Below are 15,580 nucleotides of genomic sequence, written 5' to 3' on the forward strand. Positions count from 1 at the left end.
CCCTCAAGGCTGCTGTGCTTCTCTGCGCTCACCTGGTATACACAGGGAGGGTGTGGTGGGGCCGCGCCTTGTCACTGGGTGCTCTCTGCCAGCTTCCCCTCCTCAACACTCAAGCTCTGCAGGGGATTCAGACCCACCAAGGCCACACTAGGAAGTGTGGGCCAGGCCCCATCCCACACCCCAACCCCCATCCCCAAGGCATCTTTATCCACCAACTCATCAAGGGCAGCCTTGGTGGGGGTGGGTGGGGGGGAACAAGCCAAGGAAAGAGTGAAGTAGTCCCACGTCCTTAGGCCAGTGGTGCTAAAGCGGGCAGCCTTGGTGGGGGCGGGGGGGTGGTAGGCAACAAGTCAAGTAAAGAGTGAAGTAGTCCCACGTCCTTAGGCCAGTGGTGCTAAAATGGGCAGCCTTGAGCCTCCACGAGCTCACTCCCTTGCCTCCGAACCTGATTAGCCCCAGCTGGTGATGCCATCCCCTCCCCATGGCAAAGAGGCCTTGAGCTACAGCCCAAAGGAGAGGAGCCCCCTAGGGGCAGTTCTGGGAGAGAAGGAACAGAATAGGATGACCCTCTTTCTTCCTCCAACACCCACAGATGCCCATCAACGCCTCCAACGCACTAACCCTTGCCCACCAGCTGCGAGTTTACACAGCCGAGGCTGCCAGCTTTTCGGACATGATGGACGTAGTCTATGTGGCTCAAATGATCCAGAAATTTCTGGGTTATGTTGACCAGATCAAAGAGGTGAGATTCCACTGGCAACTACCCCCATTTGCCCAAGCCTCCTCATGCCCAGGCCCTGGGTCCCAAACCCCACTCCTGCCCTCAGTGACTCCCCCGTCCCACTCAGCTGGTGGAGGTGATGGTGGACATGGCCAGCAACCTGATGCTGGTGGACGAGCACCTGCTGTGGCTGGCCCAGCGCGAGGACAAGGCCTGCAGTGGCATCGTGGGCGCCCTGGAGCGCATCGGGGGTGCCGCCCTCAGCCCCCACGCCCAGCACATCTCTGTGGTAAAGTGGGTCATCGTGGGAGGGAGCTCCTCGGGGGCGTAGCACCAGGAGGGGCCTTAGAGCTGACCAGGGCCGGCCCTCATCATCCAGGAGAAGGGAAACACTGCTCTCCCAGGGACCAAGTCCTCTGAGTACGCACCTGCCGTGAGCCCAGCCAGCGTGGAACACTATACATGGCTAAATGCTGAGCTGTGTAGTACCAATTTCTAAGCTATCAGACGAAGAGCAAAGGAAAGGGAAGTCAGCGACACCAGAGAAGTTATGGAAGACTATATGGTGGGAAATGGAGTTGAAGGGATGTTGTTGTGTGCTGTCGAGTCAACTCCGACTCATAGCGACCCTATAGGACAGAGCAGAACTGCCCCGTATGGTTTCCTAGGCGGTAATCTTTACTAGAGTAGATCGCGAGGTCTTTTCTCCTATAGAGCCACTGGTGGATTTGAACCACTGACCTTTCGGTGAGCAGCCGAGTGCTTAACTGTTGCACCAACAGGGCTCCTTTGTTGAAGGGAAATCCTGATGGAAAGAAATAGAAGGAAGGGTCAAAGGGGTAGAAGGGATAAGAGGAAGGCTTGTGAGGGGGCAGGCAGCACTTGCAGTCAAGTGAGGCGTCATGGTATTTTGTGTTCCTTGGGAAGAGGGTGACATGTCCAGTGGCGGGGGGGGTTGGCCACTTCACCACCACAGTGCAGCACCTTCTACATACAAGACTGTGCTCAGACTTCAGGAGATTAGAAGGTAAGATATGTCACTGCTCTACAGCTTAGTTAGGCCAACAAAACTAGCCCATGTGCAGAGGGGAGCAGGATAGGAGACAGGGTAAGGCCAAGTGCTGAGTGAGTGGGAGAGCCGGCGCCTTGGGAGCTCAGAGGGAGAAGGTGCTGCAGCCAGCCGTGGGCAGGTTAAGACTCTGTGGCAGACATAAGACTGGCCGGACACTGAAAAAAGACAGTGAGGAATAATGCGGAGAGGGACGCCGCCTGAACAGATATGCAGAGAGGGAATTGCACAGTCTCAGACAGAAGGCCAAGAGAGGGCTGTCATATCTCAAACTGAGGGGTGACAAGTTCCTGTCCCTAGAACTCAAGGAACGTGGCGCTGGAGGCCTACCTCATCAAGCCGCACAGCTACGTGGGCCTGACCTGCACAGCCTTCCAGAGGAGGGAGGTAGGGGCGTCCGCGGCAAGGCTGGGCAGCCCTGGCCAGAATCCCCCACCTGAGCCTGAGCCCCCGACTGACCAGCAGCTCCGCTTCCGCTGTACCACAGGGAGGCCCAACATCTCCCTATCGTCCTTCCATATCAAGGTGGGCAATGGGGGAGGGGCTGAGGGGCGGTGCCCGGACCAGGTGCCTGGTGGTGGGGAGGGGGGCGTGGCCTGAGAGGAGACAGGATCCAGAAAAGTGGGAAGTAGCGGGTGGGAGGAGAGGCAAGCCAGAGGAGGGGACTGGAAGACATCGGAGTCCTAGGGGCTCCTGGGTGTCTCTGAGGAACTCCCATGTCCCCCCAGAACAGCGTGGCCCTGGCCTCCATCCAGCTGCCCCCCAGTCTGTTCTCATCCCTTCCGGCTGCCCTGGCTCCCCCAGCCCCCCCAGACTGCACCCTGCAACTGCTCGTCTTCCGAAATGGCCGCCTCTTCCGCAGCCACAGCAACACCTCCCGCCCTGGAGCTGCTGGGCCTGGCAAGAGGCGCGGCGTAGCCACCCCGGTCATCTTTGCAGGAACTAGTAAGGGGCCAAACTCCCGGCACCACTCAGGGTCCTTCCCAAGCGTCTGCCCTGTTCCCTTTCGTCCTGTCCTTTCCTCTGCATGGCGCCCTCTAACGTCCTGGCGGAGTTAGCAGACGCGATGTGAGCCCCTTACCATTTCCCAAGGTGGGTGGGTCTGGGCCAGGCAGAGATGTCCCATAAAGAGAAGGGGTCGGTGGAGAAAAGACATTGGATTTTATATTCCAGATTTGTCAAATTTCAAGAGAGCTCTAAGCACAAACCCTTGACCCACCTCCTCCAAAACTCACCAACACACCTCTTGCTCTCCCACACACTGGCACAATGCATGCAAGCAATAACGACCTGCTGGAAGGAGTCCCTGGATGGTGCAAACGCTCGGCTACTAACCAAAAGGTTGGAGGTTCAAGTCCACCCAGAGGTGACTTGGAAGAAAGGCCTGGCAATCTATTTTCCAAAAATCAGTCATTGAAGACCCTGTGGAGCGCAGTCCTACTCTGACATACATGGGGTCACTATGAGTTGGAGTCGACTTGACAGCAACTGGGTTCTGGGGGCCTGCTGGAAACACAGCACTGTCTTTGGTGTTACAAGGAATAAAAACATATAGGATATGACCCCTGCCTCCCCCACAGAGCTTACCATCTAGCTGAGCAATAATTCACTGCTGTCAAGTCAATTCCAACTCCTAGCGACCCTGTAGGACGGAGCAGAACTGCCCCATAGGGTTTCCAAGGCTGTAATCTTTACGGAAACAGATTGCCACATCCCTTTCTGCTGCAGAGCAGCTGCTGGGTTCAAACTGCCAACCTTTAGGTTAGCAGCCAAGCACTTAATCACTGCACCACAAGGGCTCCCCTAGTTACCCCACAAATTCCTTTATTCTGTCATAATCCCACCATCCCTCCCACTATCCAGCCTGAAAACTTAGACTCATTCCTGGCCTATGCCCAAACTTCTGTTTGCCAGGCTCTCCATCTTCAGTCCATCCCACACACTGCCACCGGGTTCAGAGAGCCCCTTAAAGGCCTTCAGTGGCTCCCCACCCTGCCCGCCATCAGAACAAAGTCTGCCTTCCTCCACGTGCCGTTTAGGGTACTGTGTCATGTGGCCCGTCACTGCCAGAGGCTTTGCTTGTCACTACCCTGGGTTCATCTCCTGATCCTAGAAGACACACTTTCATCAGGTCATTCATTCTGCCCGTGAAAACTTACTGAGTACCTGGTACTTGCCAGGCCCTGTGCTGGGGCTGGCAATGTACCTGTACCCAAGATGGCGCATCGGAGCCATCAGGGAGGACAGGCTTTGAACAAGTCATTGTTAAGGGGAGCTCGTATTACCAAGCAGCTGTGCCCCGCATTTTGGAGCATGTAACAGATGGCCTGACCTAGACAGGGCCATGGCAGGCCTTCCCGGAGGAACCGAGGTTTCCACCAAGCCCTGAAGGATAAGTAAGAGTTCCCTGTTTAGCAGCTGTGTGGAAGTGTGTGAGGGGGAGGTGGTGGTTTAGGGTGTGTGTATCCCATATGCTAGGAACATTCCCCTCGAAACTCTTGTTCCTAGAGTTCGTCTCATTTGCTGAGAATGCCTCCTCCTCGCCCTCCCTCCATCCCACCTCCCAAAGGCAGTGCCAACTTTCCCTCTCAACAGTGCTCTCCTGGCTCCTCTCTGCAGGACTACGACTGAGCTCTAGCTCCTTCAATATTAGCTCCTACCTTCTTGGGGACACTCTTTCTGGGCACCCCTGCCCCAGAGTCCTGTCTTCTCAGAGCACATACTCATTTGGCACCACTCATTTGGCACTTAGAATGGACCACTACCTAGTATTTATATATTTTTCTTTCACTGTGTCCCCCCAGCTAGAATGAACCCCCTTGAGAGCAGGCCCCATATTTTGCATCTAATCACAGCTGGTGAGCTCAGCCCAGTGCCCTGTCCCCAGCAGGTGTTTATATGCTCAGGCTGCTGCTTCTTAGTCCTACCTGAGCCTGCCTCCCTGCCTGGCCTGTGTATACGTGTGGACGTCCCTCTCCCCTTGTAGGTGGCTGTGGCGTGGGAAACCTGACAGAGCCAGTGGCCGTTTCGCTGCGGCACTGGGCTGAGGGGGCCGAACCTGTGGCAGCTTCGTGGAGCCAGGAGGGGCCTGGGGGGCCTGGGGGCTGGAGCTCCGAAGGCTGCCAGCTCCGCTCCAGCCAGCCCAATGTCAGCTCCCTGCACTGCCAGCACTTGGGCAATGTGGCCGTGCTCATGGTGGGTAAACTGGGGCCGAGGGGCAGAGGGCAAGGGAACAAGGGAATGTGGGCCAGGTACTCCGATCACCTGCGGCCACAGAGAAGTAAAGGCCGGCAGCCTTACCCAGCCCATAACTGGACTCGGGGGGACTATTCCTCTGGTCTCTCCTACACCTCTCCACCTTTCAGGAGACAGGGAGGTCCTGCCTCCACTCCTACATCAAGAGAGATGGATCTGGAACGAAACTGCCTGACCTTCAAATCCTGCACTTTCTGAGACCCAGATCCTTAAAATGGGGGGAAAAAATTGGGGAATATTTCTCCTCTCTCTGGTCACCCTCCTCACTCACCCCCGTTCTCTCTCCCTCATCACACATCCCCCTCACTTTCCCAGAACCGGAGCAGCATGCAGCTGTATTACAGACAGAACCTTCTGCCTCTTTTCTCACCTCTGATTGTTCAGGCTGGGGATCTCAAAACTCTCCAGAAAGACAGGATAATAGGGGGTGGAGGCAGACAGCAGGTTGTTAGGGCTACTTAAGACCGATTTTCTAAGCGTGGACGTACTGATGCTTACATCCTTATCAGCGCCAAGGCTGATGGGGCTTGGGAAAGGAAAACAGGCCTGAGGACTGGTGAGGTCTCCACTGACAGCCTCTGCTCCTGGTTTCCTAATACTCACTTCCTCTTTCTCGCCCTTCCTCAGGAGCTGAGTGCTTTTCCCCGGGAGGCAGGGGGTTCCGGGGCAGGGCTGCATCCTGTTGTGTACCCCTGCACAGCCCTACTACTACTCTGCCTCTTCTCCACCATCATCACCTATATCCTCAACCACAGGTGGGTGCTTCTTCAGGGAGGGGGCGCTCTGGTGGGAAGGCAGTGAGTGTCACTAAGTATTGGCAAGTGTTTCTTTCTCGGGTGGGTCCACATGACTTTCTCAGGCTCTGGTCTTTGAAGGTTCTGGGGTTGGAAACCACATTTTGGGGGTTGAGGACTTCCTGCCCTGTGACTTCTATCACATACACACCCCTCTATGCACACAGATAGCTGTCTGCCCCCCTTTGGCTCTCCCAATGGCCTGGCCTTAGGTCGGGGCAAGGGGTGGGCATTAACCAAAGACTGTTTCTGGGGCAGCTCCATCCACGTCTCCCGGAAAGGCTGGCACATGCTGCTGAACCTCTGCTTCCATATGGCCATGACCTCTGCCGTCTTTGCGGGGGGCATCACACTCACCAACTACCAGGTGGTCTGCCAGGCGGTAAGCAAAAGGGGCTTGGGCTTGGTGGGGTGGGCAGCAGCATCAGCTCCAAGGTTAGTGATGGCTGCCTAGGCATAGGGTAGGGAGCTGCACAGGAAGAAAAGGGAGGCTCATGTGAATAGGCCCCAGCTCCACATTCTCTCTGTGTCCAGCCTGGCTGGGGAGGCGGGAGGGGGTTGAGGGGGTGGGAGGGTAAGAATCAGGTCAGATAAAATAGGAGACGGGACGTAAAAGTGGAGAGTGGGGACCTGCAATGGAGAGGTCAGGAATGAGCCAGACAGCAAATGACAGGGCCACGGAGAATCCTCAGAGTGGAAGAGAACCCTGGGGTGAAGTAGAGAGGGTAACAGCAAGGACAGAGCCCTGAGGAGTATCTGGGTAGTGGGCTGGGTACAGTAAGAGCCATGGAGTTGGGGGCTGGGAGGATGATGCTCTGGGACAGCCCAGTAGTAGCAGCCCAGGTGCCCCCACCTCAGTGCCTTGACCACACAGGTGGGCATCACTCTGCACTACTCTTCATTGTCTACACTGCTCTGGATGGGTGTGAAGGCCCGAGTCCTCCACAAGGAGCTCACCTGGAGGGAGCCTCCTCCACAAGAAGGGGACTCTGCCCTGCCTGCTCCCCGCCCTATGCTCCGGTACGTTCTTCCACGTGTCAGCTGTGCAACAGTAGAGGGTCTTGGAGAGGGGTGTAGGACATCAAAATCTGCCCACACAGCGTGGATGCAAGGCGGTTCTAAGGTCCCTGGGAGATCACTCTCCTCTCCAAGGAAAGAAGAAGCAAGGCCTGAGGTGGCACCAGGCTGCACAAGGCCACAGAGCGGGTACATCCTAGGGCCTTTCAGCCATGACAACATCAGGGTGATAGTGACTCCAAAGGTCATTAGGCAGGAACCCAAAGAATCTGAGTGGCACCCCTGACTGCTGCACTATTTAGGGCAAGAGAGGGCAATTCTGGATTTCTGTCCTTTGGAACAATCTTGACCGAGTCCCCTAGGGACCTACCAGACCTGAATCCCTGGCAAAATATTCTGCCAGAATTTCAAGGGGAAGGAGGATGGGACAGAGATTACTGAGTCCAAGGGTTCCAAGCACCTGGTTCCTCCTTCTCCCCTTCCCCACTCTCTGACCCCCAAACCCCAATCCTCTCCAGGTTCTATTTGATCGCTGGAGGGATCCCACTCATTATCTGTGGCATCACGGCTGCTGTCAACATCCACAACTACCAGGACCACAGCCCGTAGTGAGTACACTCCCACCTGCCCTAGCGCTGCTCCCTGCCTGCCTCCAAACCTACCCAATCCGGCACCAGATGCTTTTAGTCTATTAGCAGGGGCACCTGCCAGGGACTACCCAGCCAGTGACCCAACCCAAGCCCATGCATGTTGATTACACCAGTCTCTCCCTCTCCACTCACCTATCCTCTACCTCCACAACCACCTCAGCCTATAGGCCCCGCCCTAGACATGCTCCCCCTCCTCACCCACTGCCTCTGTGTCTCCCCTCAGCTGCTGGCTGGTGTGGCGTCCAAGCCTAGGAGCCTTCTACATTCCCGTGGCTTTAATTCTGCTGGTCACCTGGATCTACTTCCTGTGTGCAGGGCTGCGCTTACGGGGTCCTCTGGCACAGAACCCAAAGGGGCGTAACAGCAGGGTCTCCCTGGAACCAGGGGAGGAGTTGAGGGGTTCCACCAGGCTTAGGAGCAGTGGCCCCCTTCTGACTGACTCAGGTTCCCTTCTGGCTGCTGGGAGTTCGGGCGTGGCAACGCCTGGGCCCCTGGAGAATGGTGACGGCCTGTACTCTCCGGGAGTCCAGCTGGGGGCGCTGGTGACCACGCATTTCCTATACCTGGCCATGTGGGCCTGCGGAGCCCTGGCGGTGTCCCAGCGCTGGCTGCCCCGCGTGGTGTGCAGCTGTCTGTACGGGGTGGCGGCCTCCGCCCTGGGCCTCTTCGTCTTCACCCATCACTGTGCCAGGCGCAGAGACGTGAGGGCCTCCTGGCGCGCCTGCTGCCCCCCTGCCTCGGCCTCGGCTTCCCACGCCCCACCCCGGGCCCTGCCGGCCGCCCCAGAGGACGGTTCCCTAGTGTTCGGGGAGGGCCATGCCTCCCTCAAGTCCTCCCCGAGCAGCAGCAGCGGCCACGCGCCACCCCTGGGACCCTGCAAGCTCACCAACCTGCAGCTGGCCCAGAGTCAGGTGTGCGAGGCAGGGGTGGCAGCCCGCGGGGAAGGGGAGCCGGAGCCCACGGGCTCCCGGGGGAGCCTCGCTCCACGCCATCCCAACAACTTGTCCCACGGGCGCCGAGTGCACAAGAGCCGGGCCAAAGGGCACCGCGCGGGGGAAGCGGGCGGCAAGAACCGGCTCAAGGCCCTGCGCGGGGGCGCGCCTGCGAGCGCGGCGGCCGGGGCGCCGGAGCTGCTGAGCAGCGAAAGCGGCAGCCTGCGCAACAGTCCGTCCGAGAGCTACCCGGGCAGCAGCCGCAACAGCCCTGGCTCCGGCCGCCAGCACGAGGGCGAGCCCATGCTCACGCCGTCGGAAGGCAGCGACACGAGCACAGCGCCGCTCCCCGAGGCGGGGCGGCCGGGCCAGCGCCGCAGCACCAGTCGCGACAATCTCAAGGGCGGTGGGGGCGGGGGCGGGGCGCTGGAGAAGGAGAGCAAGCGCCGCTCGTACCCGCTCAACACCGCCAGTCTGAACGGCGCCCCCAAGGGGGGCAAGTACGATGACATCAATATGCCAGGCGCGGAGGCGACTGGAGGCAGCTGCATGAAGACGGGCCTCTGGAAGAGCGAGACCACTGTCTAGGATGGGGGTGGACGACACTTTAGGCAAGCCGGCCCCGGGCTTCTTACCCCCGGCTCCTCAAAGGCGTCTTTTGGTACGTCAACAGATCGGAGGTAGAGGTGCCCGTGACTCACCCGCTTTAGTACTGGAAGCCAGGGGCCACTTTCCAAGAGGGCCATCCTTCTGGGGTAGCAACAATCCCAGAACATATGTGTGATACATTTCCGTCCCAGCCCAGGCTAGTTCTGGCGGCCATGTTATTGGGGCCTACAGAGGTAGGCGGAACAAGTCCCGTCAGTCTGTAGTAACCCAGGAGCAGGGTGGAAGGGCACAGCGCAGCCCAGGTGGGCTCCTCCTTAGGTACTCCCCCGTCCATCCACACTGCCTCATTGGTGGTGGTCAGCCTTATCAGAATAACATGATGGAGTTTGGGGACTGCCTTCTCTCTCTCCTCACTGCCCTCCAAGTCAGCCCAGTCCGTGCCAAGACCTAGGACCCCTCCTACCCAGGTTTTGGCTGATAAGGGAAGAGCCAGCCTAGTGGATAAGCCAGGTGACAAGGACTAATGGGAGGTAGTAAGGTGCTGCTTTTCAGGTTAACTATGCAAGGGGGGAAGATGGGGCAGTGTGAAAGGCAGCTTTGGAGATCACCAGTCCTGTGGAAGGGTAGCTGGCATAAAGAGTGCACAATTAGGGATAAAAACACCATTCTCATGAAGAGTGCCACACAAACCTTACACAAGGCTGAGGGGGTACTTCATGACAGGGTTAAGGCCCTAGACCTAAAAAGCTGACTCTGCCAGATGTCTGAGGATTGTCTGAGGGAAGTAGAGGGAGCTGGTACTTGGATCTAGTCATGACCTAAACTTCGTCCCATAAACAATGAAGAGGGACTCCACTGTATGGCTGCGGGTGGTATTGGGAGCAGCACTTATTGTTCAATTACAAGACCCATATCCCCACTCTCAGCCTTCCAACACCAAGGGACTGAGTAAGAGCACTTCCTCGCCTCAGTGAGGCCACAAGGAAGTACTGTTCCCAGTAACTCAATCTCTAGATCCACAGTTCTGGAGAAACCCCCAACACATGAAACCAGCTTCCTGACTCAGAAGCCCAAGCCGAACACCGCAGTAGTGGCTAGGGTCCCTGCAGCTCAGCTGGGGCCTGTGCCTTCTACTTTCAAACACCAGCACCCATATTTCCCCAACCTAAAAAGCAACCACCAGCCTTTTATTGTAGGGCCAAACGAAAGTGGAGGGAACCTTGGGCCTGTTGAAGAGTAACAGAAAGCCCAGGTCCAGGTCCCCTCCCAGGCTCCATGCCACCCCAGCCCAATCACAAGGTGAAAGAGGGCGCAGGGGAGGGGGAAAGCCCACACTTCTTAGGATGGATCCTGTTATTTATGCTTGCTGCACTGACAGTATTAGAAAGAAAAAAAAAAAACGCTTTGTATTATTCTTCCACATATGCTGGCTGCTGTTTACGTACCCCGCCAATGCCTTAGCACTGGAGAGCTTTTTGCAATACGCTGGGGAGAGGGGAGGGACGGTATGAAAAGTGCCAAAGAAAACATGTTTTTGAAAGCTCGGGTTTTATACAATAGAATGTTTTCTAGCAGATGCCTCTTGTTTTAATATATTAAAATTTTGCAAAGTCCTTTGAGCTATAGCCTTAGTCCAGCCACAATCCTTTTTATTATGAGGTAGAAGATCTCATGACACCATACACACAAACCCACCAACACCTGTGAAGGGATACAGGGTTGAGCGTTCCCCCAGGTCCTGCCCCTCTGAAATGCCAACAGTTCCACAAACAGCAGGAAGCCCCATCAGGCCCGCAGCAGCATCAGCAGCAGTGTGTCCAGTTCAACGTGGGAGCAAGAGCGCGCCTGATTATTTCCCAGCCGCTTAAGAAGAAAGCATCCTATTGCCTATAAATATATGTAACTTGCTCTCTGACACAGGATGTGAGTTCCTCTCCAACCCATGGTCATCCCTGCAATCCTCCTGGGTTCTACTCCAGAACCTGCAGTCGAACTAATCATACAGCCCCTCTTGGTTCCTTCGAACAAGAAAGATAACACCTAAGGTCTCATACACACTTCTCTGGATACGACAGGGCCTGTTATCAAGCTGCCATCAGAATGGGGTGAAGTGCCCCCTACTGGATGTGCATCACAGTGGGTTAGGAACACTCTTGGCAGCCTGGCTAGCAGCCTGGGCTCTCTGAAAGTCCCTAACTTCCTCAGGGGTACGCAAGTACTGCTCTATTTCACTATCGGAAATATTCTCATCTCCAGTGACTGTGCAGACGGCAGGTGTGGGCCGGAGCTGCTTTGGGGGCTTCAGCATACAAGGCGGGAGGAGAAGGGCGGGACTAGGTGGTCGCTTCCGCACAGGCAAATCTAAGGAACTATTCCCCACCTCCTCTTCTCCCTGTCTTTGCCCCTGCAACTCCCTCTCATAGGCCTCCCTCTCTCCTGCTGCATCCCGAAAGGCCTTGCGGACCAGGGTGTGGCGGTGCTGGAGAAGGTCCCCAATGTGCTTCACCACAGACCGTTTGTTGAGTTTCAGGATCTGCAACCAGGCCAGCTGCTCAGCCATCCGCAGCAGCACAGTCAGCAACTCCTGCAGGCGGGATGAAGCAGGGTAGGGCAGGTCCACGTTTGCCAGTTTACAAAATCGGGCAAGGGAACATGTCAGACGTCCTGAAGGCTGCAGTGACTGCCAGGCCAGAAAAGCCGCCGCAGTGATGACAGGCAAAGGGTGTCGTCCGGTCACCAGCCATGTCTCATTCGCTAACTCCACTAACTGCAGTGTTCGTGACAGCATCTTCTCTTTGTCTTCCACGTATTTGGCTGGCACAGACGGGGAGGCTTGGAACAGTTTGAAGCTGAAATAACCAAAATGAGGGCTGGTTTCAGTAATTACTATGGGGGGCTGTTCTTCCAAGGAGAGAAAGAACAGTCCACTCAAGATGGGGAAGCCTTTCCCTTGGAACACTCAACTTGCTGGACAGCAAGTTTATACAGGGTTAGCCTTCTGCTTGTTCGGTGAAGGGAAAGAGAATGCAGAAGAAGGCTAACAATTCTATCGAGCACCTCCCAGTCAGCCATTACTCTGACTGCTTTATAAATGCTCTCGTTTAATCCACACTACAGCCTATTATCTGCATTTATAGTTAAAAAACTTGCCCACACTTAGCAGCCTTCAAACTTAAGGCTATGTGACACCAATAGCCTTTGCTTTCTACTATATTTGTAAGCAAAAAGAAATGAGAGAGCTTACTTAAAAAATTTTTTTTTTTAAAGATTAGCTTCTAACCCCAGCCCTGTCATTTATTAATACCCTTTGAGCTCCATTCACAGGTGATCCCGCTGAGGCAGGGCTGCTTCATATAGCCACGCAGGCCCTGCACTGCACAACTCCAGGAAATGCCATTCCCAAAGAGTACAAGGTGAGCGGTAAAACACCACAGCCCTGTGCTAAGGCTAATACCTACCTTCCCTACATCATTAAGTTACTTTGTCAAGGAGTTTGAAAATTATAGCATCACAGAAACGTAAAACGGGATTGACGTTATTAGTACTAGGCACAAGACAGAGAAAATGAATGTTTTTCCCACATCCTTTTAAATGGGCTTGGGACAAAAAGAGACAGCCAAAGGTAAGAAGATTTAGATGTCAGGAACAGGCATCCATCCCATCCCAGTGTCTCCCCCCTAGGCAAGCACCTGCTACAGTAAGTCTTCACTAGGTCTGCCAAGCACAGAGATGGTACATCCAGTCCCAGAAGCTTCACTATCTGCATGTAGGTACCAGAAAACACATCCAAATCAGCATATATCAGGGTGCAGATGGTTCCTATGGTCAGGGGCCAGTTATGCTGCCGGCAGGTGATTAAGACACAGCATCCAACCAACACCTCCTTCTTTTGCAGCCTGGCAGCACGAATGCCAGAGAGCCGGTACGCCTGCTGGTAGTAGGCAACTGCTGTGTCCTCGAATGTCAATGGTAACTGCAGAACTCGACAAAGGTCTCTCACTCGGCAGAGACCTAAGAAAACAAAGAGTTAGAGGGGATCCAAGGAGCTACTGTGTAGCTCCTAAGAAGTTCTGCTAAAGTGGCCTTAGATGCCAGAGTCACAAATACTGTAGCTTTCTACACTGACAGGAGTGACACTTGGTGTGGTCATTCTAAAGACACAAAGAAATTTACGGAAAGAAATCACATTTCAGCCCACCATTTTTTGCAGGCTGGTTGGATTCAGGGCCAAGTCAAACTTTTATCCAGGCTCCTTGAGGCCGCCTCAAACATACCCGAGTAGACTCAACCCTTATACTGAACTGCTACCTCTCAGAACCATCCCCATCTTTTATTTCTAATTATCATTCTTTTCTACTCTATCCTACACCAAGGAGCCCTGGTGGCACAATGGTTAAGGGCTTAGCTGCTAACTATAAGGTTGGCGGTTCAAACCACCCAATGGCTCTTTGGGAGAAAGACTTGGCCATCTGCTTCTATAAACATTACAGCCTAGACGACCCTATGGGGCAGTCATACACTGTCACATGGGGTCGCTGTGAGTTGAAATCAACTTGACAGCATCCAACAACAAGCACCCTACACCAGTAATGCTGAAAACAGAAAAGGCAAGCAGATTGGCTTGGCCTCCAGCATAATTTTCTTTAAAGACACCGTGTCATAAAAGGGTCGATTCTCACCTCGCTGCTGGCTGCGACTAACTTGTTCATTTTCTCCTGTGCTTCGGGAATACGCTACCTCTGTAAGACAATGAACACAAATAGCTTGTTTAGCCTTTAGTTCCCAGACTCGTGCCCTCCCACATGAGGCCAGGGAGCAGAATTCAAATCACTGAGCATCTGCTCCATGACTCACAGAAGACACCCATCTATGCACACAACTGGCCATTCAGTTTTCTATGTCCACAAGCAGTGCGAAACACACACCGATGAGGAAACGTAGGACTGCACTAAAGTGGCCCAACTGTTCCAAATTTTCAGTCATCCTTCCTGAACATATAACCCAGGCAATTTTCCTGGCTGCAGAGGTCAGGGACTTGGAGGGCAAAGGAAAAAAAAAAAAAGACGTGTTTTTGCCAATTAGTGCTAAAAACCACTTAGGGTAATAGTATGTGCTTTATTCCTAAAGAATTAACCCACAGTCCTTCCACCACGACCATACCACGCAAGTTGAGTGGAACTTTATTTCCCTCTGTTTTATTCATTCAGCATTTATTATACCCACTACATATGCCGGATACTGTACTATATGCTAGGGAAACACAGATAAATAGCAGTCCCGGCTTCCTGCAGCTCACTCGTTTACTTTGGGCCGTTTTCTCCCATATTTAAGTGTGCACGCGGCAGGCAACGGGAGAAAGGTAAGATGTCAATCCCTCCACCGTCCCTGGTTGTCCCCCGGGCCCGAAGAAGGCCAGGCATAGGTACCTCGGAGGTTACCCTCGTCTGCGAAGGTGGTGGTAAGGACCCCCTCGGTGACCACGCAGCCGCAGTCGGAGCACACCAGCTGGCTCTGAGAATAGTGCGAGTCCTCCACGAGCTCTGTGGAGTCACAGTCGGGGCAGCGGCGTCCGCCTGGCATCTCACAATCTGCTCAGGGCCGACCGTGGGGTTCTTCGCCAGCGCCAACAGCAATGGTACAACAGCAGAAAACAGTACCGGACGCTTCGAAGGTTGCACCTTCCTCTTCCGGCCAGCACCACGGCGGAAGAGGTGGTGCCCTCCGCTCTGCAGCAGCGCGCCACTTCCGGTCTGTTCATCTTTTGACTCGGGTGGAAACGTGAGCTAGGACACGAGGTTCCTAAGCTGAACTGCTTCTCCGAGTTGCCGGCTCTCTCAAGTTAGTTTGAAGTGGGGACAGACTGGGGCGTTAATTTGGGCGAACTGTCTACGTACACATGTATAATAGACAAGAAATTGTTGCTACCCCGGAACAATCCTCCTTTCTAAAGCACTAGGGTAATCGCAGATTCTCCATTTCTCTGTGGCAGTGTATGTTGATTTTGGCCCTAGTAGAAAGTATGTTTCTAAAACGCAGAGCAGTGCAGTGAGAGAGTAGGAAATTGTGTTCCACTTCCCAGAGGTGCTTCCCCAGGCAAATTATTTTCTCTCTTTGAGGCCTATTTTTCTCAACTGTAGAATGAGGGAGTTGAATTAAAATCCTGGGTGACAAGCTCAAACGCCCTCGGAGGCTAGCCAAGGAATGTCTAATGGTGTTTGGAGTGAAAAAACGTGGAGTGGTCAGGCCTTTGGTAAACTGGAGAGAGTAGAAGCAAATTCAGATGTTTTTAAAACCTTGAGCTTAAAGATGCTTGAAGTTTGATTCTGGCCCCAAAGTTCCTTGCTTGTAATAGTATATATCAAAGAATCTTGAGCAAAACTGTGCCTCTAGTTATGTTATTACAGAAATGCATAGAACACGATAAAAGACAAAACCAAGCTTACAAATTTGAAATTGGCATGTCGTATTTGAATATCAATTAAAGTCACCAAAAAGAGAATGTATTTTCTTATAAGTAAATCTTAATTATGCTC

The 15,580-nt window shown here is 54.3% G+C and overlaps 2 protein-coding genes across 2 annotated transcripts in view; one reads left to right on the forward strand and one right to left on the reverse strand.

Annotated features, from left to right (window-relative positions):
• ADGRA2 (adhesion G protein-coupled receptor A2) overlaps positions 1-9,026 on the forward strand; it is a 41,124-nt gene extending 32,098 nt beyond the window's left edge. The window contains exons 10-19 of the mRNA XM_004383397.1: positions 593-742; positions 849-1,010; positions 2,091-2,315; positions 2,519-2,735; positions 4,777-4,985; positions 5,673-5,800; positions 6,098-6,221; positions 6,714-6,859; positions 7,375-7,464; positions 7,730-9,026. Of these exons, the coding sequence (XP_004383454.1) occupies positions 593-742; positions 849-1,010; positions 2,091-2,315; positions 2,519-2,735; positions 4,777-4,985; positions 5,673-5,800; positions 6,098-6,221; positions 6,714-6,859; positions 7,375-7,464; positions 7,730-9,026 (2,748 nt within the window). The remainder of the gene's footprint in view (positions 1-592; positions 743-848; positions 1,011-2,090; positions 2,316-2,518; positions 2,736-4,776; positions 4,986-5,672; positions 5,801-6,097; positions 6,222-6,713; positions 6,860-7,374; positions 7,465-7,729) is intronic.
• A 172-nt stretch (positions 9,027-9,198) lies between these two features.
• BRF2 (BRF2 RNA polymerase III transcription initiation factor subunit) lies at positions 9,199-14,699 on the reverse strand. Its single transcript, XM_004383426.2, has 4 exons — positions 14,474-14,699; positions 13,727-13,786; positions 12,737-13,058; positions 9,199-11,896 (listed from the first exon to the last, which is right to left on the reverse strand). The coding sequence occupies exons 1-4, from the start codon at positions 14,625-14,627 to the stop codon at positions 11,179-11,181; spliced, it is 1,254 nt and encodes a 417-aa protein (XP_004383483.1). The 5' UTR covers positions 14,628-14,699; the 3' UTR covers positions 9,199-11,178.
• Positions 14,700-15,580: the final 881 nt, after the last annotated feature.

The sequence above is a fragment of the Trichechus manatus genome, unplaced genomic scaffold (assembly GCF_000243295.1).
Source record: "Trichechus manatus latirostris isolate Lorelei unplaced genomic scaffold, TriManLat1.0 scaffold00109, whole genome shotgun sequence".
In the NCBI taxonomy this organism is placed as follows: domain Eukaryota; kingdom Metazoa; phylum Chordata; class Mammalia; order Sirenia; family Trichechidae; genus Trichechus; species Trichechus manatus.